At 36.4% G+C, this 25,146-nt stretch overlaps 1 protein-coding gene across 4 annotated transcripts; it reads right to left on the bottom strand.

Moving 5' to 3' along the window:
- Positions 1-8,058: 8,058 nt before the first annotated feature.
- On the bottom strand, positions 8,059-24,200 carry LOC113673676 (coiled-coil domain-containing protein 186). Of its 4 annotated transcripts, XM_089196673.1 has the most exons (23): positions 24,069-24,180; positions 23,950-23,992; positions 23,217-23,855; positions 21,659-21,905; positions 20,342-20,476; positions 20,123-20,200; positions 19,466-19,585; positions 18,680-18,784; positions 18,128-18,226; positions 17,894-17,980; positions 16,993-17,135; positions 16,212-16,392; positions 14,792-14,866; positions 14,523-14,607; positions 13,817-13,896; positions 13,422-13,453; positions 12,790-12,952; positions 12,442-12,480; positions 12,137-12,342; positions 11,778-11,847; positions 10,673-10,735; positions 9,964-10,113; positions 8,059-8,992 (listed from the first exon to the last, which is right to left on the bottom strand). In XM_089196673.1, exons 3-23 carry the CDS (start codon positions 23,678-23,680, stop codon positions 8,912-8,914), a joined length of 2,703 nt encoding a protein of 900 aa, XP_089052799.1. In that variant the 5' UTR covers positions 23,681-23,855; positions 23,950-23,992; positions 24,069-24,180; the 3' UTR covers positions 8,059-8,911. The 4 variants fall into 4 exon arrangements, with proteins under 4 accessions (XP_089052799.1, XP_089052801.1, XP_089052798.1 ...); XM_089196675.1 differs by lacking the exon at positions 10,673-10,735; XM_089196672.1 differs by having other exon boundaries at positions 23,217-24,200.
- Between the last annotated feature and the right edge of the window lie 946 nt (positions 24,201-25,146).

The following is a 25,146-nucleotide window of genomic DNA, read 5'->3' as shown; positions in this document are numbered from 1 at the left end:
AACAACAGGATACCCATATAATCATCAACCACTTAGGGAACACACTACTAAAGCCACATAACATAGCACAATTTAGGTGAAGAATAGATAGGGGTAGAGATATCTAAGAGAAAGCTCACTGGATCACATTCCAAGAGTAACTGAACAGTTTACATGTAACCATCAATAAAATTTCAGCATATTGTTCAACTTAAAACTTTCAGCTGCTAACACTCAGTCCAGCACAGCATAAAACAACGTTAACAAGGACACTCTCCTACTCTTTTGAATGACATGTTTCTTCACAAGAAATTACCAAATAATACAGTTGAAAGACTAAAACTGTAGAAGGGAGGAATGCAGGATATAAACATTAAGGTGGAAGAATGTTAACATTGAAAAAGATCACATGCAAAAATTTACACATTTTGGTCTCCTTGCACAAGTACTAAAGGATAAGTGCTCGCATCAACACAGTAGCGTTGAATCCTTCATGGACAACCATGTTATGCATATTGCATTGTATAACTTTATGTTGGTTAGAGTATGCTTGGCATGATGATCATTTTATCATAACTTTAAAAATTAGACAGTTTTTGACCACATGTTCAGTTTACAAACACATTTTCTTTGCTCACCTATGGAACCATATGCTGACACACTTATCATTCTTTAATTGGAAAGCAATTTGGCTAGATAGGACTAGAGAAATTGAATGTTGTGCTTTAAGGAAGATGGTTTGCCCTCAGCAAGACTGGATTTTAAGTCCAATTTGTAGCACAACAAGGGTGTAATCAAGATCAGGGGAAGAGTCGATGAAGCCATTGTCTCCTATGAAACAAAACATATCACTCTCCTCCCAAGTGATCATTGGATATTCTTTCTAATAACAAGTCATGCCCATCAGCACAGTCATAGTGATGTTGCAGCTACGACAGTAAAGACAAAGTTCTGGATACTCAAAGGAAGCAAACAGAGCAAGTCCATAAAGTACAAGTGTGGGTTTTGTTGTACCCATTGCATAGCCCCTTATAATGTCAAGATAGCAAGAAATAACACTGCTAAGCACTATGGAGTCTCGCTTACATGCCTGAACACAGCAGCTGTCCATTTGGAGATGGCAGTAAACATTTCAGGAATTCTCCAAATCATACAAAGGTTTTTTGCTTTATGAGGTCAGCCTACAGTAATGTTGTGCGACAATAGTTCAGAGTTTGTGGGTGCTGAGAAGAAGCTGCATCAGATGATAAACATCCTAAACCAGGAAGAAGTTAAAGTTCTGTGGAGAGAGAGGAATGCAGTGGAAGTTTATTGCACCAGCTGCTCCACATCAGATTGCTTGTGCTGAAGCCCTTGTTAACACCTACAAAAGCACCCTGAAGAAAGCCATTGTTAGCCATTACTCACAACATTTGAGCTATATGTGGTCTTCCTCGAGGTACTCAATCTGATGAACCAAAGACCCATCAAAGGAGTCCAAATGACCCACACAATGGCAGCTACTTATGCCCAAATGAGATACTTCTTGGACATGCCTCATCAGAAGTTTCCCATGGACCATTCAAGGAAAAGAATCCATGCCACAAGGTACCTAGAGATCATTTAAAAAATCATTGACTCGCTCTAGAAGTGATGGAATAGGGATGTGTTCCTATCACTCATACCTAGAAAGCAATGGAAAACTGAATGCCTCAGTGTAAGAATCAGTGACATCCTTGGTGGTAGCAGATACCAATGTGGTCTGTGGTGAATGGTGCAGAGTCACAGAAGTTTATCTAGGACCAGATGGTTGTGTCGTAATGTGAAAGTCAAGAGGTCAACAGGAGAATATAGTAGACCAATCATGAACACCTCTGTCATTTACCCACCAGCAAGAGATGATTGAGACTGAAATCATTAAGATTAGGACTACCCCCTTTTGGGACAGAGAATGGTTGTTGACTAAATAACAATAGTCGTTCCCGTTCAAGTTAACACATTGATTGACATTTGATTAATAATTAATTTGTGATTAATGGTTTAAGGTGGAGTAGTTTAAGCCAGAAAATTAACCTTTGATCCAGAACTTAAACAGTTTTTGATCACACATTCAGATTACAAGCACATTTTCTCCACGAACCAATTGAAGTGTTTGCTAACCCACTTGTTATTCTTTTATCTAGAAAAATTTGGCTGGATTTTCTGTTTATTGTAGAAGAAACAACAGTTTCTGTAGTTACAATACATGAAGGCATGAAGACATTTATCCTTCAGGACCTAAACTAAGCCTTGGGAAGTGAACTTTTAGATACCCTGAAGCGATTTTATTCAACTTGTTACCCAAAACATACAAATGGGCAGCATCTTTGAAGGCTTTTAAGCAACAAGTGATGAAACACGATTTTGCACAGAATTTTACGAAGTACTAATGTTTAAACAGTTCCTATCTTGTAATATAGATCCAGTTCTGCATAAGTATTTAGCAGCAGCCTCTATAAAAAGCTCTACTATGAGGAGTGCTATAACAGCAGCCTCGTAGCTGAAAGGACCACCCATTTTAAATGAAGTTCACTTCACTTGGATAACACCACAGAAATTGAATGTTGTCCTTTAAGGAAAATGGTTTGCTTCATGTGATTTGCAGTTCAGCCAATCCTTGAGGGCAGACCATTTTCCCCAAAGCAGTCACACCAAACTGAAAACTATTTTCGCAAGGTCGTCGATCAGAGAACACAAATGCAAAATATATCAATAGGTAGATGAAAGTTTTGATTCATAGTTCTGGGCTGATTCAGTTATTGTCCCCAATGCTTTTTGGTGATTGATCTAACCAGTTGCCACAAAATGTATAGGTGAATTTAAAAGGAACACAGCTTATAAAAACTCTTCCATTCAATGATCAATTAACTTCTCATCTGAATTTACATTAATTATTGTTGTTTAAGTGAAGGAAAATTACCATATGTTGAGCTGACATTTAGTGACAATAGTTTGGTACCATATATTTAACACATTTCCCATCTTCTACTTGTACAGTAAAATTAAGCTTGCATTTTACTTCAAGCAAAAAGCCCTATTGCCATCCCCTAAAAACAACTTAAATTGTTTGATGTTATATGGTTATGATATCTCAAGGAAACTATTAACTTCAAAATAAATGTATTCTGTTCTTGTCTTTTGTTCCAATAATTCCATGATTTTACTTTTGACTAAAAAATGTTGTCTATTTTTTCTCTAATTTGAAGGTTACACACAGGAAAAGTTTGCAGACCTGGCTTCCGACAGTGTGCTGAAGATTGCTGTCAGAAACAAAGTAACTTATCTGAAAGAATGGTTAAAAAATTAAAGATCCATCACCAACTCCTTGCTGCATCAAGATCTCCTGCAAACAGTTGAAGCTTGATAAAGATGAAGAAATTCAGCTTCTTGAGGAGAAGATGCAGCAGCCGCAAGATATATGTTTTTAACAAAATTTGTTAGACTAATGAAGATGGTGGCTCAGCTGCACCTCAGTACCACAGAAGAAGAGATGAATATCAACAGCAGAATGAACAACTCCTGAACTACACAGGATTTTGCTTGATTTCTTGCAGGACAAAAAAATATACCACAGTAGCCTTGCAAATCCTGAGGACTTTTGTTACAATCCTCATTAATTCTTGTATCATGATGCTAAATAAAAACAATTCCACTGATGTCCATATAAAGGACAGAATGAACTCCGCTATAAAGAGTGTAAATAAGAAGTTGCAAACAAACCTCGCAAAAAACAAGGTATGATACAATTCGTTGTAAGTCACAACACAAATCTGAAGTCTGTGTGAGTTAATATCACCAAGAGAAATAACATATACCTTAAGAGGAAAGAACAATAACAATGCCAGAGTAGGTTCAAACTTAAGTCCTGGCATAAGGCACCCAAGCATTGGAATAGTTTAGCTGATATCATTTGAGTCCTAAATATCCATGAATTTCTCTTTTCTTGTTGAGGTTTTTATTCACATATGACTTTATTTCAAATTGTAAATGGTTTTATTTCTATCGTAGACAGTTTTACTTATACTGTAAATAGTTTTATATCTATTCTACAGTAAATAATTTTATATCTATTCTCTGATTAATAATCATATCTATCTATTATTTCATCTATTTCTTTATCAACTCGCCCATTTATTTTATATGTCCTTGTGGCATGCTTGTGAAGTAGCTTATGCAGTCTTTGAAAGCCAAAGCTAAGCCAAATACCTGAGTGCATGTTCTACATTAAATAAAGTATGGTATTGAATTGCACTGAGCTGCATTTTTATTGCTGACTTAGTGTAATTATCCACCTTTTTTTCGTGTATCATGCATTAGTAAAAGATTAATCAATAAAACCTTAAGTTTGAAAGGTCAACGTTGTCTTTATATTACAACAATTTGTCAACCAAGCAATGGATAAAGTACTATGTCCAGAATTTCTTGAAACTGACCCAAATAATGGCAAAGCATAGAAAGAATGGAGTCATTTGAAGAGAACATTTGATAACTCAAAATATTTGCCAATTTCATGCCTCTTAAGATCCTCCTTTCCATTTGTAGTGGGATTTTATTGTCTAATTTCGATTCCCTTTCATGATTAATGGTGACATATGGTGACTTAATGCTCTGAAATCTTGCAGAAGCCATAAGTAAAATTAGTCAAGTACATGACTTGTGTCAGTGGAACACTGATTTCAGTGACTATAAAGAGTAAGGAAGGCTATGGTTCACTTCAAAAAATGTGACCAATGAACTGGAAAGACATATTGCAACACTCAGGCTCTCAAATGAGCAACTAAACCCATCATCATCATCATCAACATCCTTCCATCCTCTTCAAAACCAAGGTCAGATGTCAACATACAGAAAAAAAAAGTGCTCCACAACAAAGCATTTATTCTTGACCCAAAACATAAAAAGTACCAAATAATAATATGTGAATAAGTCTTCACCATCCTTTACATTGAGTAATGGGTATGCTTTTGGACTTGACCCCGTTCCCTTAGGATGAATAATGTGTTCAGTGCAGTTGTAAATACTATCATTTGAACTAATGAAGTCATGTTACTTTGTTTATGTTTAATAATATCCCTTAACCCATTGTTAGCCACGTATCTTATCAAAATACTTACGAGGCAACATGTTAACATAAAGACAAGTTGTTGGTTTGACTACGCAAGTCGGTTTGATTCAGTATTTTAGAATGACGCGTCAGCTCAAGCTAGTGAAACTTAGCTTTCATATTTCGACTTCTAAATACTCGGTTAAGTAAACTACTCTTTAGTTCTCGGTGGCAGGGTCATGCACCTTAGTGGCGAGTCTTCCTAGCCTAGTGGCGAGGTCGCTACATACCATTTCCCTAATCACTCATCATCGTCCAACAAATTATTCTTTACTAGGTTTGGTCAAACTTACCTAATGAAGTTCCACAGTACGTACAGACATTTCTAACTTCCTCTTATTCCGTCTAGCCAAGTGAGTTGAAGGAAATCACAAGACCTCTGTGCAAAAGAAGCTGTAGATGTCACTCTAGACAAAACGATGCAAAGGCGTAAGTGTTATGGTTTCAAGCCAGCCAATACATGCTTCCTTACGATCATCAAAACCCTTCATATATATAGTACTCCTTCGGCAAAAAGGATAAGCCTTCCATAATTAATCAGATGGCGTAAATGTAGATGTTTATCCCTGTTTTTTTCTGTCAACTGTTCCGCCGTTCTCTAACACAAGCTAAAGCGAGTAAGATTTGCGCATGCGCGAAGGTGGCGCGGGAAGTTCGTTTGCATTCTAGTGCTTCGACGCGTTGTTCCTGTTGCTGCTTTTCCTTTAAAGAGCAACTTCCAAAAACCTTTGTACCCCCTGAATATTTTCCAAAATTAATTTCCTCCCTAAAAACACAGAAATAGGCTTTTTCAGAAAATTTCGCTGAATTTTAAGCCTTGCGCGCTTGATCCCGCGTTGTTGACCGCATTCCTGCGACGTGATATTTCGTTATTCATCTCTACCTCATAACACTTGAACGATAAACTATCTCAGAATGCGTGACGCCAACCACTAAGATCGTGGATTTTCTAAGAATTCGTACACTAAGACTCCTCATAGTTTCATTGATAAACCACCAGAAATTCAATGCAATGGATTTCCATCAATGGACATCAGTTCTCTCTTAGGAGTTTCAAGCATTAGCAGAAAGGAATGTGCCAATATTTGCAGAGGTTTCTTATTGATCTTCTTATTGCTAAGTAGACCTTGTAGCTCAAGTGTAACACGGTCTGTTCCAGCCGCGCACGGTGGGAGACCTGAATTCCATGGTTCTGCTCCAGGATTTAATTCTGATCTTGCATAATTTCTCTCAACATGGCTTAAATTTGTGTTAACGTTCATTAAGCTCCTTTCTGTTGATCATATTTTTGTTTTGCTTAAGACTGGACAGAGAGTTAACAAAATTCTTCCTGTGATTTTAAGCAGCTTCAACGTCCTTTCTTTTCGAGCGAACCTTTCGAGACCTTTTTCAGGATTTTGCAGCAATAATTCAACTTCTTTGAGAAAACGGTTCGTACATCACAAAAACCCGCATTTCTTCTCCATATTGTTCGTAATTGACACCTTCGATGTCGAGGTGTGAACTTAACTGTCCATTCTTTTCAGCATGATCAGATTCATCGGTCTCTTACCAGTTTATTTGTCAATCCGTTGAAATGATACGACCAGGAAACGGGCAAATAGACGACCAACAGCGTAATCCTCGGTCAGAAATTGTAACGAACGCATCGGTAGATTATCAGCATACTTTACCAGTGGTTTCTGAAAGATATCTAGAAGCAGTAATTTACAATGTTAAAAAACAAAGTAAATGAGCAGTGAACGGGGAGAGGACAACAAGAACGTACTTTACTGTTGTTAATGGATACATGCTCAAAACGAAAACTCGGGAATAAATCAGCATAGAGACATTTTGGAAAAATTAACTAATTAAGCGCGAAAACTATTTAAATAGGCTAAAAACCGCGTGGAGACTGGAACTATAGTTGTAATTGAAACCGCTGGAAGACGTTGCAAGAGTTTCTTAACGTCTTTTGACGATCGATGGTTAATTTTCAGGACTTTTGACGGTTGACGTTACTTTCTCACGCAGTTTTAATATTTTCTTAGATCCGATGGTTACTTTAGTATCTTGCAAAAGTTTAGAATTCTCTTTCATTGGATTGTTGCGTTAGAATCTCGCGCACTTTAAGAATCAACTGTAATTGGATTGTGACGTTAGTATCTTGCGCAAGTTCAGAATTCTCTTTCATTGGATTGTTACGTTAGTATCTCGCGCACTTTCAGAATTCTCCTTCATTGGATTATGTTAGCATTTTGCGCAAGTTTAGAATTCTCTCATTGGATTGTTACGTTAGTATCTCGCGCACTTTTAGAATTCTCTTTGATTGGATTGTTACCTTACCATCCTGCGTACGTTTAGAATTCTCTTTCATTGGATTGTTACGTTAGCATCCTGCGCAAGTTTAGAATTCTCTTACATCGGATCGTTACGTTAGTATCAAGAGCACTTTTAAAATTCTCTTTCATCGGATTATTGTTACTAATCTTGCGCAAGTTAACAGTTCTCTTTCATCGGATTGTTACGCTAGTATCTTACGTAAGTTTAGAATTCTCTTTCATTAGATTGTTACGGTAGTATCTTGCGCACTTCGTTCGTCCGAGCGGGACTGGGTTTTGCCATGGAGGACCTTTCGACATTAGAATGAAGGGTAATCGGGAAATCGGCAACGTGTCACACATCCAAGAGTCTAATGGCAACTAACAGAGCATGTAATAAATCAAGCTAAAGATCGTTATATCGGCCGCGGTGGCACCAACAATGAAAGAAAATAAATTCATAGGTGCTAGTTTCCTGGAAACAAGGTAAAAATAACTTTAACTTTCTTTAGGAAGGTACGAACTCAACGAAAAGGAATCTGAGGGAAGAAAATAAATGGAAAAATTCAAGGTTTATCGGAGAGACCACAATGTGGAACACTGCAAGAGCCATGTCAAATTTTTCCCCAATTGGGTTACATCGGAAGAAAACACAAATTAACAGAGACATTTTTAATTCGCAAAGCCTTTATATACATATTATACACATTCTAACCTGTTAATTAAACAATGTAATTTATAACTTTCTTGATCAATTATAATTTCCTGGACGTTTCCATTTACATCAACTTTAACATACCCATGACCCATATTTAAGCAGAGTGTGAAGGGGGAAGTGCGTGATAATTTACCTCCCTACGATGTGACTTTCTAAACATAAACAAAACAAAAAACAAAAGGTCAGACATTAAAAGTTCTAACGTTAATGGATGGGTGCCAATATGAAAGCTGCCCTATTTGTTACAGACGCTCCTACACCTCTAGAGACAAAATAACTTCGCTATCTTCCGACAAGAAAGATAAAAATACTATGAACTTCTTTTCCTTTCATGATCTTTTTGGATGCTGATTTTATGTTAGTCTTACATTAAAATAACAAAAAAATAATTTTACTGAATCTAAAATAACAAAGAGTAAGTCACTTTTTGGCCGAGATTATCCTCTTGCTTGCACTGCTTTTTCTTCTAATACGTCTCGACCACACACCACACCGTTAAGTTTTCTTTTTCTATTCGAATACCATAAATATAATTTCAATTCCAACCTTATAATTCTTATTTTTTTGGTATTTAAAGCTTTCTGGTGACATGTGGCGCATTTTACGCAGTCCTAGCGTGGATTCTACTGGAACGTAACGAAAGTGTTTCATTAAAAGTTTCCTTCCCGTAATCAGCCAGATATAAATTCAGATAAATCCAATAATTATGAATAACGCTTAAAAGCAGATCTGATGATACAAGATCTCCTGTTGGGTTCCAGTCCATCATTCTTCATTTAGCGTTTCGCCACATCAAGTTCTTTTACTTCTCCTTGTCTTTTGCAGTTCTTCATTGAGTCTTGTTATCTCGTCTCCCAGGGTGTCAAGGTTTTCCTGGAGAAAGAGAGTTTGGAAACGAATGCATCAGTTGGATCGACGTCGGTATCTGAGCAACCGTGCACGTAACCCTCCTCTAAGCTAACGCTAGCCTTCCTTGTTATCAAATGACTAAATAATAATAGATAATTTGGTACAGAATTCTCTTTTATTGGTTACGTTACTATCTTGCGCACTTTTAGAATTCTCTTTCATAGGATTGTTACGTCAGTCTTTCGCGCACTTCAAGAATTCTCTTCTATTGGATTGTTGTGTTAGTATCTTGCGCAAGTTTAGAATTCTATGTCATCGGATTGTTAGGTCAGTATCTTGCGTACTTTTAGAATTCTCTTTCATTGGATTGTTATGTTAGTATCTTGCTCACGTTTAGAATTCTCTTTAATCGGGTTGGTACGTCAGCATCTCGAAACTCTCGAAACCTCTGTTTTGAAACTCTTTACGGTGGCTAATTTACGTTATCAACTCAGTTGATAAACCAAATTATCAACCTTTTTATCAGTTGACTGTTGTTGGGTGGGAGGGGGGGGGTGTAGGTGCATAGTTGCTTTGACACTAACATTGATCCCATCAGTTATTGTTAGATGTATGCATGATGGGCGGTAATCATATTCTAGGTTCTCAAAATAGCGTTGTTCTTGTCAACCTCGACAAAGCTTGCGAGCAGACGTCAAGGCAAGGCCTCGTGCAAACACTTTTGGACTGAAGTAGAACTGAAGACGTAAAATTTCGCATATTTTTTGCGTCAAAGGGCACCACTCTTTAAAGAAATGTTGGTCACACCAGACCGAATGTTGGTTATGCCTCACGGCAGTATGCAAATTGGTCTACAAAACTCGCACCGTCCTGTCAACCAAACAGAGGAAACGCTAAAACAGCTCGGGACATATATAAGGACTGCAAGCAGTACATTAGCGCGAGACGATCGAATAATTCTTATAGATTGTTTCATTTGACTATACTTTACTTACTTTTAGAGTAATGTTTTTGAGAATTGTGTCCTCTAGTACTGCTTGAAGTTTCTTGTTGATTTCGAGAGACAGTTCTAGAGTCATGTCTGGGTCGACGGCTTTGGACGAGTAAACAGAGGCCATGATTCCGCCGTGACGAGACACTTGGGCCTAAAGACAAAAGAGCAAGAAAATAAATAATCTACCACCACGAAAAGGAGGTTCAGCTGAACTTGTAAATCTCAGGAATGTCAAAACAAGAAACAAACATCGTTAAACTGGAAAGAGTGAAACCCTAACCAAGCATAATTGTTGTTGCACTATAGGAGAACTTCGCTTAAAAAAATGATCAACTTCGAAAAAAATAATTACAGTTTAAGAGCTTATTTAATTATTTTCACATTTTTATGTGAGGATTAGTGATGATCGAGAGGAGGGAAAAGAACGATGTTTAATCATTTCGTATCTTTATCTGATGAACTACGTTTAGTTAAGTTTAGTCTGGTTAAGTTTACCTCAGTTCAAGTGGAGAGTTTTTAAGTTAGTTGTCAACCGAGTTGGTAACTGTGACAGGGTTCTATAAAGCTTAATATCTTGGACGGGACAAACCCCGAAGTTATTCAATAGCGCAGCGCAATCTACGGCCAAGAATCACTGAAATAAACTTCAATTTCACACAGTTTCAAACAAGATAGTCCTAGCTTTGTTATGAGAGAAGGGACTGAGGCACCTGTGAGTTATTCCGCACGAGGAATGGGGAGGAGGGGCGCTTACAGGATCCGTCCTTGTCATCCTTTCGTAAGAGAGACAGTGGGAGAGAGAAAACATGTGTTTAGTGTGATGTATCAGTCGTGCGTCATAAACACTTCATTTAAACACAGTAGCAAAACCCTCCGCTAGGCAGAAAGCTCCTTTTTCAGCAGTCTTGACAGTACCCTGTTTTTTTTTTGATACCAGCAAGTGTAAAATTCACTACACCTTAACTGCAAATGGTAGCAGTGAAGGAATCGCCAAGCGTTACGGAAAGAGAACATCCTTAGCTATTTAAGTTTCCAAATATTTTCTCATTCATTGCAAGACTAAGAAGATATCAATTGGGCGCGTATATCTCCCAATCAATAAATATAACACACTTTTATTTTTTTTTTACAGTTACCTTACATATGTCCTTATTGACAGGTTGGTAAAAAAAAATTCAAATATGAACACGTTATTCTGTGGTTGCTTTTTCGAGATAACTGTTCATATTGTAATATAGCTGGATTAAGTAGGATTGTTTAGTCAATGATACTTTGCTTTTTAATACTCGATCTTTCTGAATATCTCTTTATGTTTAGCCTTGTTCACTCGATCATTTCAGGCTGTCCAATAAACCATCATTGAAATTTCACAGTTATTGATAAGTCTGAACATGTTTATGAAGTTTTTCAAATCGCCATCTAAAGGAATTCCGGATTTTATTGTTTTTTTTTCTTATGTAATTGGTCTTAAAATTCTGTTCCTCGCACTGAAGACTGAAATTGGACAAATCACCACTTGTTCAATCAGGTTTTCCTTCGCTTGGGATAATTTATATTTATTCACTTCGAATTTCTTTTTTTGCTACTTGGTTTATTCATAATCGGTTGGTCGTTGGGCTCATTTTTGTTTCACTTTTACGCCACTCAATAGGTAAGAACTTAATTTCAGTAGTTATTTGAAAAGACGAAAACTCCGTATGAATTGTGGAGAGCACTTGCTGCACCACATCAAACACTTAACCCAAGACAAGCACCATTAAAAGAAATGTTCAACAAATCGATAGACAGACTGTAACCTGAAGCAAAGTGACTCACCTTATGCAGATCTGACGTAGGTGGCGCAAGTGTTCCGGCTTGCTCTCGGAGCACATAGTAGTGAATAATTCTGCAGATAAACAGACCAATCGACAGAAATAAACCAGTCGATGAAAAACTAGAAACATCCACTCAGTAGTAACATCTACTCAGACTAAATAAACGGTGTAACTTTAGTTCGCTAGTTTACACTTCAGACGAGACAGAGTTTTGAGTATGGACATGCTGCCATCTTGAGACGACCAAACATACTTGGATTGCTGATAGCTATGGGGCTATGGGGCTAGGCGCGCAAGAAGTCCTCTCGAAACGGTTCAGTTTAAAAAGAATTACGTTTCTGGGATGTTGTAGTCACTCACTTGCTTTTCTTTTGAATCTCTTCAACCAGGGCTGCAACATGTCCTTCCATGAACTCTAGCTTCTCGTTCTTTTTAGCGTGGATCTTCTGCAGTCTACAGATACGTTCCACAAGTACTGCTTTGTTGGGCTCAAGCTCTGAGTTTGTGCGGAGCTCCTTCTGCCCTAAAATCTGTACATTGTCACCATTGGACACATCCAGTGAAGCCTAAGAATAAATCCACACTAGCTTGTTAGCATAAAACAAATAGGCAGAAACTGGAAGAAAACAATAAAAACAAACGCAAAAACAAAACACGAGCCTTACCCGGTCTACCGATGACTGGGATCCATTGACTACAACCCACTAACACGGTGAAACAAATCAAGTGTCAGTTCATATATCACTTCTAGAATTCCATTTCTATTGTTTATGTCATTTATTTAGCGCAAAAAGGTCTAAAAAAACACTCTATCACTAACTTCGGTGCAGAGTCAGTACTTCAAGTAACTCAAATTTAACTTCTAATGTGATGGACTGGTATCTCATCCACTGAGGGGGAGGGGAAAGGGGGCAAGGAGGCAAGGCTAGTTTTTGATTTATGGTGACAAATACAGGTAAACGTCGGCAGTTCAGAGCCAGCAGACTATGAGACGTTATCACAACAAAACTCACCCCTCCATCGGTGGTACAGGTGGCCGAGGTAGGAGATGAAAGTGATGTGGGAGTTGTACAGGTGCTGCCTATTTTATCCAGAGAATTGGTGGATGAAGATTTTGATTCCTCACTCAGATTTTCCTTGGATTCCAGATTATTCGATTCTAGCTTCTCTACTTGTCTAAAAAAAAAAAGGATTAGTAAAGCACAAAATAAATTTTTCGAAAAAAAGATTGTTTTGATCATGTTGCGGTCCTTAAGTCCTTAGCAGCAACAACATTTTTTTCCTTGAAAAAATCTAAGAAACGTGGATGTGGGCACGTGGAAAAACGTGTTCTCGCTTGACCCTGCCTCGGATGATGATTATTCCACCTATTAGGTGGAATAATCATCATCCGAGGCAGGGTGAAACATTAATGACTGCCAATTACAACAGTCCTTTTCATGACTACTCTCACCCAGACACTAAGACTACCCTCTCAACAAACGCATTTCATTAGATGTCGCTCAGTTCCCTAAGGTTTTGATCTCAGAAGCCAATCACGGGCGGAAAAGTAAGTAAATTAAATGGATTCTCTTTCATCTCCAGCAACAACAAAAAACCTTGTCTGAATTAAGCTGATCATTGTTGAAATGTGCTTCATACTCACTTTCTTGATTGTTGCAACTGTCTAGTTAGATCCTGCAAGATTAGGAAACAAGCTTATACACTATACATAACAGAACCCCTGTTTCTTCATTTACTCCATTAACAGCAGGTTAACATTGGCTTAAATTTTACTTACGATTGGCGGATTACTTTAAGCATTCAAATGAAAGTTACTTTATCTCGCATGAAACTTACTACTGCTAGCCCTCTTCAACAGTATTTCATACAATTAAAGCAATCATTATTGCTTTTATTTTTTATGCTGTCAAACATCCTATCAAGCAGATATAATTTCAAACTTTTTTTTGTCAAGAATTGAAAAAAACCTCCCTGCCTTGTTCCTCCCTTTGAACTATGAATAAAGAACAATGCTGAAGGCTTTGAACTGACACTAACCTTTATAAGGGCTGTGTTTTTTCTCTTCACCACCTGAAGTTCATCTTTTGATTCCTCTAAAGAGGCAGCAAGGTCTGACACTGAAGTGAGACAAAAAAAGTGTCTAGAAAATTTGCATGGTCACTCTTTTTCCCTGGCCACAGAAGGAAAGCAAAGCTGGGTGCGGACAAGAAGAGAGATGAAAGAAACCACTTCTCGTTCTTCTTGTTTTGAAAGTGTCAGTGTACTCGTCAATAATGAATTAGACTTAAAGTTTTGCAATAAATTTCCGTTCAAAGAAACAAAAAGTTAAAAGTTAAATTTAAAGTTAAACTAATATAATCTGCAACAAAATCAATCTGTTTTTTCTCAAGTGCACATAAACAGCTAAAAACCAGTGATTTGAAGTAAGCCAAGAGTGTATACAGATTTGTGAGTTATTTGAATTAAAATATATGAGGAAGCACAAGAAGGAAATAGTGGTACTTTGAAGTAACCCAAGAAAAACCAAATCAATACTAATATATAAGAGGCCATGTGTATTAAATGGGAGAATTGGAATCTAAACCAACCATTAAAACACTTGGATTAATCTCTTTTTTTAGTTCATACTTATTCAAGCAAGTATTAACTATCGTTATTTTCTTTATTTTACTCATCTTTTTTTATTAGTCAAACTGTTGTTTGTTTTACACAAATTAAATGTCTCCTTATGACTTGCTCTTACCAGCTTTTAATTTCTCTTCCAAACGACCTTTCAGAGATCCAATTTCACTTTCATATTCTAAGGTCTTCTCCTTCAATTCTTCTCTCTAAATAGACAAAAGAAAGATGGGTATACAATTCCTGACAAAAAAAGATAGTTTAATATTTAATAATTTAATACTTATATAGTGCAATATTCAATAGCACAATTTACAATTCTATCTGCCAGTAATTGATGAGAAAATTTTTCACAAAATGAAAATATCTGACCACATAAACTTCAAGACCTACCAGTGCCTTTCTTGTCTTATCCACTTCCTCAAACTGTTCTTCCAATTTCGATTTGTCAAGAAGAATGGCATCAAGCTAAATGCACGGTTAAAAAAACGTTATTACTCTCACTCAGCAAAAAAACAAAGGCAAAGATCAGACTTAAAAAATATTGAAGATTCTAGCTTTAGACTGCTTTGGATTAACAAACTAAAATATCAATTTAAAGTTAAGTATAAACCAAAACCTACAACATCTCCCATGAAAAAACAACATCTAATAACTCATGAAACCCATATTAACTTCTTGAAATAAATCAGAAGGGAGAACCACTCGAAGAATTTAGATAAGACTGATTCTAAGAATTCCTGAGGGTGACCCCTATCATTGAATAATTGAAATCACACTCTTCTGGCCAGTGGTCCACATTCAATATGTTTGAACTAAAGCTAAAACAAATAGGGACCAGAACATCAAGTCAAGGCTTACTAATTAAACTATTTGCATAAACTGAATAAAAAACGTCTCTTTGATGGCTTGACCTGTCCTGTTTGGTCAGAGTTAGTAACTCTGTTTACTCATCTTCAGCTTTTTTACAATTTTATAACTCAATGACAAATACATACTTCACTTTGGTTAACAATGTACATGACATTGAGCACTGTACCAGTATCACAGAGGCCATGGGTTCAAATCTTGTTCAGGCCTAATTTTTTTTTTGGGTGTTACTTTCACTACTGCTTAAGTTGTGTTCCTTACTGATCACCCTTCTATTCATTTATTACTCAGCAGTTCACATAATATTCACAGTCAATGTACATGACATTTAAAATATAAATTAATGTAAAAAATTCAGAGTTCTGAGCCAAAACTCTGACCCTCATCAGAAGTACTGATCACTTACATCTGATGAAGGCACATTTGGTAAGTTGTCACTTTGTAAGAATCATTATGGTAGTTTAAAAAAAAAAAAAAAAAAGGGTTTTTACAATATTTTTCTAAGGAAGACTAATATTGCAAGACTTGATTCCATGTTGGAAACCAAGTTTCTTCATTTTGCATCCAAACATAATGATTGTGGGCCATTTGAAGTGCAAACTTTAGAAAACTAATTTGTATCAGTTTATAACTAAGACACATGCACTTTAACATGGGTGATAATTAAGGAAGCTGGCTGCTCTTTGGACCAAAGACTACATGGCAGAAAATACAAAACAAAGACTAAGAAGCAAACAACAATTGTTCATTTGGTTTTCAGTGAACCCTTTCTGCACAAAGAGACAGCCTCAGAGAGAGTGAAACACCTGACTGGCCACAGCAATCATCATAATTTAACAAGATTGCCACCAGCTACAGAACCACAAAAATCATAGTGGCAATAGAAGCACCAGCAATGAGAACAACAGAATTGACAAGAAGATCAAAAGTGTCTGATGAATACCTTAGATAAGGTGCCACTGATTGTAGATTGAAGTTCAGCATTTTTAGCAGTCATTTTCTCTGAGAATGCTAATAGTTCTGATTCTTTGGTATGACAAGCTAAAATGTCGGCTTCTAAGTCAGCAATTGTCTTCTTCTGTTCACTCTCCACAGATGTTAATTGCTTCACCATCTCTACTTCACTGTTTAGAAAATAATATGTACAAATGTAAAAATTAGTGCACAACTTTATGTATCAATGGTTATTACTTGCACTCATCTTTGGATACAAACAAATTGTGAGGAAGCTGTAACAGTCTCAGCATTCAACCATCACATTTCAGCTAAAAATCAATTCAATTCACTGAATTGTGGTTAAATTCATTACTTGGTTTACTCTACATTTTTGGATGCTTTGCTGTAATGTTGTTGCAAGGAATGCAACATTTTTGTAAAATAAAAATTTCATTCAGAACTAGAGATAAGAGAGAGCCAGAACAATTAACCTTAATTTAACCCTTTCGCTCTAAAGATCTCATTAGTAATTATCCTCACTGATTGCCATACAATTCTTGAGATGTTGTTTCAGGGAGTTTGGTGGTGGATCAACTGGTAATCCCCTAATTGATATTTCTCTTTATTCTCAATACTCAACTGCATGATATTGTAAGGAGAAATTCTCTCTTGGTCATTCATGAGAGTTAAAGGGTTAAAAGGCCAGGAGCAAAGTAGAGTATAGAGGTTTGGGTTCAAATTTATTACTTCAAACTTAACTTACTAACAATATTCACGTTAGCACTAACCTCTCATACTTTGCCTTGTACAGTTGACACTCTTCAAGCTCTTTCTTAAGATTCTGCTGCTCCTTTATATTCATTAGGGCACTCTTTTCATGTTCTGCCACCTTAAGTGCATACTGTGTGATTTTTTCCTCTAACTCACTTATCTGCAGGAAAACATCATTTCCAATAGAGTGTTTATTTCTCATTTATTTCTCTGAAGAAATGTTTTTTTGATAAGACTGTTTAGAGAAACTAAACTTAATTTTACATTTAGTAAATTTGTAATTTTGGGAAGAATATTCATGGCTCTTAGGAAGAAGCATGTGTGAATTGTTTAATGAAATATCTATGCTTCATCTGGAGGTAACAGTCTTGTTCACTCATGGTACTTTTGCAAAGTTAATGCTGTTTGCCATCAAGTCTCTTAGAGCTTAAAAAATGAACCAAAGGAGTGTACTCCACTCCTAACTCAAGATACCTTTGAAACTCTGTGCCGCTACCCACTTGCTTTACTTTTCCTGTGTGAAATGCCTCTCTTTTTCATTCATTTTATAAATTTCTTATCCTTGCTACATTTCCACTCTTTTACATGGAACATTTCACCACTACAGCCAAAGTCTTGGCTAATTTTGCTATTTTGTCTTCTAGCTATATTCAAGACTGCTTTATGCCATGTCTTTACGATTGTATTAACCACATTTTCATCCACATTTTTAAACATAATTTTGCCACTATTATCCTTACTAGTCAAAGGTTTACTAGTTGGCAATACAAGGCAGCCTCATATGGCTATCTCAAACTTCTCTTCAGGCAAATGGGAAAAACTTGAACATGAACACACTATTCAATTCCACAAATTTTGTGTTCTCTGTTGGATTATTTTATAAAATCAAACTTTGACAATAGCTGATTGGAACTGTACCTTTTCTTTGACGACCTTTGCTTCTTCTTTACTTTTCTTGCACTGTTCTTTCCATGTCTCTAATTCCTGGACTTTCATTTTGTGAACCTTCAGTATCAGAATATGGTAGAGTAAAAAGTGCTGTTTAGATACTTAGACCTAAACAAATAATTTTGTTGGACATTGAGGTATTGCATATTATTGGTACAAAATAATGGAGCATATCCAATTATAAAATAATTATTTTTTTCATACCTCATCCTGGTCTGCAATTTCTTGCTCATGCCTTTTGAGTTCAACTTCTTTTGCTTTGAGTTTGCTGTCCAAAGAATTTGATCTCATTTCTTCAGATTCCTTAAGATAAAAAATAACACATGTTGCTGTCACCTATTACAAATCTATTGGTGTTTGGGATCTGGTTCTCACTTCTAGTTGCTGTACATTTCCTGACAAACAAGTTAAGGGAATTTGGTGTTGTATTAAAAAAAAACCCATTCGCTGAAAAGCTTATCAATTCTCACAACTGTCTACTAGATAATATACTATACTGTAGGGAGAAGTTAAATAATGCTAAATAATATGAACAAGTTTAACGGGTCAATATTTTACACATGACCAATAAGAACATGAACAACAGGCCATGCATTTACTGATTTAAGAGGCCAATGTTAAATATCCACTAATTTTTTTGGGAATCGGTTGCTCTCAGAACATTTGGTGGTTCTTTATTTCATCCCCTAAATTACTGCAGCTAACAGAACTTTTTTTTTTACATTTGTAACACACAAGTTATTAGGGAAATCTCACCTGATACTGTTTTATCATAGCCTGACAGTCAGCCCTGATCTGAAGACCTTCTTCTCTGGATTCTTTGAGTTTCTGTGTTACTTGTGCAAGTTTGGCTTTTGTTTCCTAATAAACAGCAAAAACACACTAAATATAAGGATATATGTTTCTCTATTAACACTACAGTAGTGTCCAAAAAACACTTTCAACCAGCCTTTTGCAAAATGTTCTTAGCACTCCTTCAAACCATGTGGACAGAGTACACAACACTCAATAAAGGGGGAGACAGAAAAATGAAAACTCCATCAGCTATGAAATGCTATGTGAGAGAACAAGCGTTTGATGTCACAAACATGGATGATTTCTACATGTACATAACAATGGATACTGGGAGATGCAGTGACCCAATAGTTATTGGGTTGGACTCCAGATTGAAAGGTCACCATCAAAGCCTGGATTGGCATAATTGTGTTGCTACTCCTACATATAACTACGGCTGTGGGAGTGTTAATGGGTACTTGTGAATCAATTTTCAGCAGAACCTCAGAGATATCAAAAAAGAGTTGATAAACGAGCAAAAAAGCCAGCTAGTCTGACATATTTAGCTAGCTTCCATCACCTCAGTGTACCATAAGTGCTTATTAAAATTTACTTACTTATCTAAATACTTATCAAACTTGTCAAAATGCTGGAGAGTAATTTGAACTGGAATAACAGTACTCCCCCAAGATATCTCTTGATATTGCAGAAACTGGATGAACTCTAGCATCCATGTACAATAAAAAGGAATAAGACTGGTTTATTTACCTTATGTGTCTCTAATTCTGTTTTAAGTTTGTTCTGTGCCCACTTGACTTTCACTGCTTGTGAATTCACTTCCTCTGTAAGCTTGTCTGATTCCCTCAAAATAGCATTTAGTTCCTTTCCCTGTAAAGGAAAAGGAGTTGTATGGAAGACTTAGATGCATCAGTATTGTAACTGACATCTTTTAGGTTGGAAAGGGGTGTAAGGAAACTGATGTTGAGAAAAAACCATCTGTCTAACGCATTCCAACTTTTAAGGTCCTCTTGTCCTAGAGCATGGTTCAAGATCAGCCAGAAAACTATACTAGAGAGTCAAAAATAAATCTTACCTAAATTTGGAATCACAGAAGACCATCAAAGACTGTAAGGTAACTTAGAGTTCTGATGGAAAACTCTTCCTTCTGGCCGAGCTACACACTTAGAAGAACTACATTCTTAGAAGAGCTACACACGTAGAAGAACCCAAGCAATAATCTTTGGAAAGTAACATCATGCCAACCTTTGTATTTTCAGAAACTTTTCTTGCCAGCAGTTCATAGCAGGAACTCGAAAAGGGTCCAGTATATTATCATTGACACCATGTGATGCATAATGGAAACTTAACAGCAGGCATGACATTACAACTACAACAATTGACAGACTTAGAGCATCAACTGCTTACCCTGTCATCATATGCTGTCTGTAACTTAGCATGATCTGTCTGCATTGTCTTCAGTTTCTGGCGGAACTTCTCTATTTCCTTTGTAAAGAATTGGGATAGAACTGTTAGATGAGCAATATAGCTAAAGGTATGCAAGTTTTGCAAGGTCAGGGGGTACATGGCAACAAAAGAACCTAAACAAACATGTACATAAACTTTGGAAAGTAACTTCATGCCAACCTTTGTATTTTCAGAAACTTTTCTTGCCAGTAGTTCATTCTCTCTAGCCAGTTTCTTCTTTTCTTCCTCTCCTTGAATTAATTTAGTTCCCATGTTATCTTTATCCTTGAGTACATCCTCATACATCTTTGTCACCTAAAACATGGTATAAGATAGTAGTAAGGCATCCTGCTATGAATTAAAGTTTGAAATTGAAAGTTCAGTGACTTGCAAAATTTTCTGAAATCAGGGGTGGTTTCCCAGTCCCAAGATTTCTTAAGTCATTTTCTTTTATCTCATTTATCTTTGTTTCTCCTTAAATGAAAGTTTGGATACACTGTATTCAGTTGAATAAGCCTGCCTTCAAACAAGTGAGTAAGTGACCATGTTAGTTCTCTGCATTCAAGTGATAGTTTGTTTAAGAAAAATCCAAAAGTTTTTGAGCAGCCACTTTTCTCCTCAAACTTCTAGGAAGATCTTTTCAGGAAAAGTAAGATCATGGGAACTCCAGCAGAAACTGTGGACATATATTCAGTTGTGCATCCCTCCTTAAGCCATTTGTAGCTACCCATCATCACAGAAGACAGGGTTTATTTTTGAGCTGATTTTCAACACTGGTTCATTCTCATTGCTCATAACAAAGTAGCAATGTAGACTAAACCCACATAAATAAAACTGAAAAGGCTTTATTACGTTATTTCTTAATGATTTAAAACTAATATTTCTAAATTTTGGGACCATTATGCGATGTCAATTTCACAATAAACCTTGTGTATGGAGAAAAAATAATTGGTAGATTTCACATTTGTTCAAACAAAAACTAAATAAATGCCAGCCTTTCACCAACATTACCCAAATTCATTTCTGATAAAACAGTTGTGAAAAAGCACTGATCTCTATCCAAAATCACTTTTTGAACATTGAAATAACCTTTTGCCATATATTTGATTCTAATAGGTTGCAATGTTTGCCCTGTGGCAATCCCAGAAATCTTTGCACAAACACAAGAATCTGATTACTGGCGACTCATTCATTACAACATTTATTTTAATACTGATATATATTTATCTTGATTATGGTCTATTCTTGCGGTATAGTGCTCAATGCGTTCACAGAGCATGGTATATCTGAAGGTTGAATGAATCAATAAGACTGAACTTTTCTGTGACTCTGAGTTTCATGCTTATGCAATCATCAGACAGATAATGATCTGTCTGATGATGGCATAAGCGTGAAACTCAGAGTCACAGAAAAGTTATGTCTTATTGATTAGTTCAACCTTCAGATATATATATTGAATACAGAGAACTAACATAGTCATTCCTTTTTTCAACTAACCTGATCAACTCTAAGAGCCATTTCTTTTTGCAAAGCTGCAATAGCTCTCTTTGCAGCCTGATCATGAGCATGGAGTTTCTCTTTTGAAGCATCAAACTCTTCAGTCTTCTCTTGAAGTTTTTGTTCCAATTCCTGATTAGCCTTTCTAAGTGTTTCACTTTCCTCATTTCCACTAACTTGTAACCTGGATACTTCTGCATTTAGATTACTCTGTTCTTTCTCCAGTTGATCATTCTTATCCTTAACTCTAAATGGTTGAACAAAGAAACACCAAAATCATTACTTGACAGCTACTCTTACCTACAATCTGCAATTCTGATTAAACCGAAATGTTTCTGATACAGAAGACAATTCTTTATCTTCTACACTTTCCAAACAGATCAATTCCTTGTCAGTTATTTTTTATGATTACAACTATTTCAATTAAAATTGTTAGAGCAAAGCATCACAGTTCATGAGAAAAAAAAACTGCCACTTACAATTAGATTAAACTGAATATCATTCAAAGTGCAGCAATAACAATTTCAGCTGTTCACCACTGCATGAAGATCTATCACTTCATGAGGAATCAAGAATTGTTTGATTTTTCAGAAACTACTCGGGATGAAAATAATAGAATGGGATCAAATTTAGCCTTTGGGGTAAAAGAACATACTAATAACATTATCTACTACAAAATTCAGCAACAATCAACCTCTAGCTATTACAATTTATGAGATCTTGTCATTTTTCTTGGAAATAATGACAAAGACAAAACACATCTAAAAAAATTATATTTCCATATATTTCAACTGGCATCATGGCCTTATTCTTTATTAAAAATCACAATTAGATCAAGCAAAGTGTTTGTTCTTTATAAAAAACTTAAGATATTATGTGGTATTTAAAAGAAAATTACCAAAATGAACTCAAAATTGTTGAATAGGCTACAAAACAAATTCTTCCAGCTTCATAATTTGCTTTCAATTAGTATTACTGGTTGAAAGAAGTGAGCATGTATTGATGTGATGTTTTGATCTTGAGACTGGTGAAGCAAGATATAGCAGGTCTTTGTCATTACATAATCAAGTAACACAATGTACAGCAGGTGCATGGCAAACACAAACAAAATACTGTTTTATGCTTTGTAATTTGATTCATGATCATTTGTAAGCAAAATCATGTTCTGGATCAAACAATGTGATCAACTCTCAATTTTGGACCAAGATTCTTTGAAGCAAGCAGGCCAATGTGTTTGACGATATTACGACTTCTGTCTGAGCTAAAAAAGTTGGAGACATCTTCACTTCCTTACAAACCCAATCAGCAAGAAATCAGACCAAGAAATGAATTAAGAGGAATTTTAAAAGCAAAGAACATAGATTTAATTATGTTTTGCGTAGCTTGTTGTTTTCAATTAAATAAAGGGGATGAAACAATATCGCCCTAAGGCAAGGAGACATTAACATTAGAAGCATGTCTACAAACAGAGAAAAAACACAACCCTACTATGGAAGTGTGGCCCCACGTATTGCTAACGTGACATTTTCAGTCTACAAATTTTATAACATGAACCTACCTTTTAAGCTCGTCTTTTGAGGATATTAACTCCTCAAGAACTGCGTCTAAATTTTTCCTCAAGTCTTCGTTTATCCTGCTCAAGTCTTCACCACTTGAGTCCTCTTTTGCATGATAATCTTTCAGTTTTTCACACAAACTCTTCTCACGTTCCAAAGACAATCTGTAATCCGTCTGCAATTTAGAAAGTTCGCCTTTCGTGTGCTCATATTCTGCTAAAATAAAGTTTACCTCTTGATCTCCTCCGCGCGTAATTCCATTTAAAGGAGACAACGAGTTGTGAGCCTTGACATTATGGCTTTCATCCCGATTATCGCTTGTATCGCCATTCAAATTTGTATCGTCTTCACATCCATTACCATTAACAAGCACTTCCTCCTCGCTGCATTTTGAATCCAATTCCTTTTCGTCAAGATCGATCGTGATGTTAGAATTTCCATCAATCTCCTCTAGTGTGGAAGACATCGGAGTAAAACCCTCAATTCTTCAGACAAGAGTTGACCCAAACAACAACCGCAGAATATCATTTCGTGAGGACGAAAGTTCCATCACCATCCACAAGCGCCATTTTCTTTTCTTTACAGCGCCATACCATTCTTTCTTCAGCTGTAGAGTCTTTGATTAAGGTACTCAGATTAACCTTAAAAGCAAGGTTTCCGGTTCAAAGTGTACCCTTATTCAAATGTCACTTGCTATTCGAACCGTTTAAAACTCAGTGAACAGAATATACTCACTTGTACATGGATTAGTACACAGGACTTGAGCCGGTAGAACTATCTGAAGTAGTAAGAGGATAATAAACCCTTTATATGGACTAAATCTAATAAAGAAAAATCTTTAAATAGTTATTTACTTGAGGTACGATCAAACTGGTCGGTTCTGCTGAAGGTAACGTTCAAAAGAAAGAAAATCCCCTGATATTTTGATTCCTCCAGCCTACAAAATGGCGACGGTATGCTTACGTCAACATTACCACGTGACAATGGTCAGAGCGCGCGGACAAACACACGTTTCGCGCGCGACCTCGAATGTTTCCTTAACATGCGAGCGCACAATCAGCCACCAAGGAGAGGTTAAAAAAAAAATAATTTTGCAAAAAAACTAAGTTTTTTAAACAATGTGAGTTCAGAAAATAATTAAAAAAAATTCCTAAATCGCACCTTCCCAGCCACGGCTAACCTCCCCGTTTAAGAAAGAAATAAAGTAATAAAGTCAAAGTCCACTAGAATCCTCACTAGTTTGAACTTACCTTACCATTACACCAATGTATACCGCTGGCAAAGTGAAGACGAAGGAAACAATTCATAATTTAATTTGTCATTGCAGAATTTCGTGCATTGATCAGACTCAACGCATATTTCAACTCGTGGGTGTCTAAGTTGTTCGCGCGGCAACATCCGGCTTCTGATTTGCGACACAACTTAAAAATACTAGATGACCAAAGTGAAACATATTTTATCAGAATCAACGAATTAAGGAAGAAAAAATCCTCTTCGGTAGAAAAAGCACACAATTCCCGGCACGCTTCAAAATATAAAATTATCAAAGTGGTGTACAATAGTGCCAAAAAGGTGCCTGGTATTGGAGACCCGTTACTAAGAAAGAAATGGCTGGTTTCCCCATCCAAACGAGCAAGTACGTCATATTTTTCAGCCTAACATTGTCCAAGTTACGTCAGAAAATAGTGGCCGCCCAAAATCCTTTATAAGCTTCGCCACTGGACATTAGGCATTATGTCCTTGAGATTCTGCACTCGCGAAATACTTAGACCAAAAATTAAAGGTTCGTTTTGGTTTTCAAGTTAGACTGGTTTTTTTTATTTCAATTATTAGTCCAGACTTTCACCTTTTCCTGCGAAACGCAAAGGAAATGAAACCAACTTTTTATTCTCTTGACATGTGCATGTAGTCCTAACCCTTTAAACCTCAAGA

The sequence above is a fragment of the Pocillopora damicornis genome, chromosome 2 (genome assembly GCF_964200805.1).
Source record: "Pocillopora damicornis chromosome 2, jaPocDami1.2, whole genome shotgun sequence".
In the NCBI taxonomy this organism is placed as follows: domain Eukaryota; kingdom Metazoa; phylum Cnidaria; class Anthozoa; order Scleractinia; family Pocilloporidae; genus Pocillopora; species Pocillopora damicornis.
Note: the sequence above shows the minus strand (reverse complement) of the source record. Positions and strands in the feature narration are given on the sequence as shown.

Coding starts and splice junctions, on each gene's coding strand:
- LOC113673676 (XM_089196672.1), bottom strand. CDS start 23,680: ATGTCTTCCACACTAGAGGAGATTGATGGAAATTCTAACATCACGATC. Junction 12,481..12,789: donor CCTGTACCACCGATGGAGGG/GTGAGTTTTGTT, acceptor TCACCGTGTTAG/TGGGTTGTAGTCAATGGATC. Junction 10,114..10,672: donor TCGTGCGGAATAACTCACAG/GTGCCTCAGTCC, acceptor TTTTGTCTTTAG/GCCCAAGTGTCTCGTCACGG.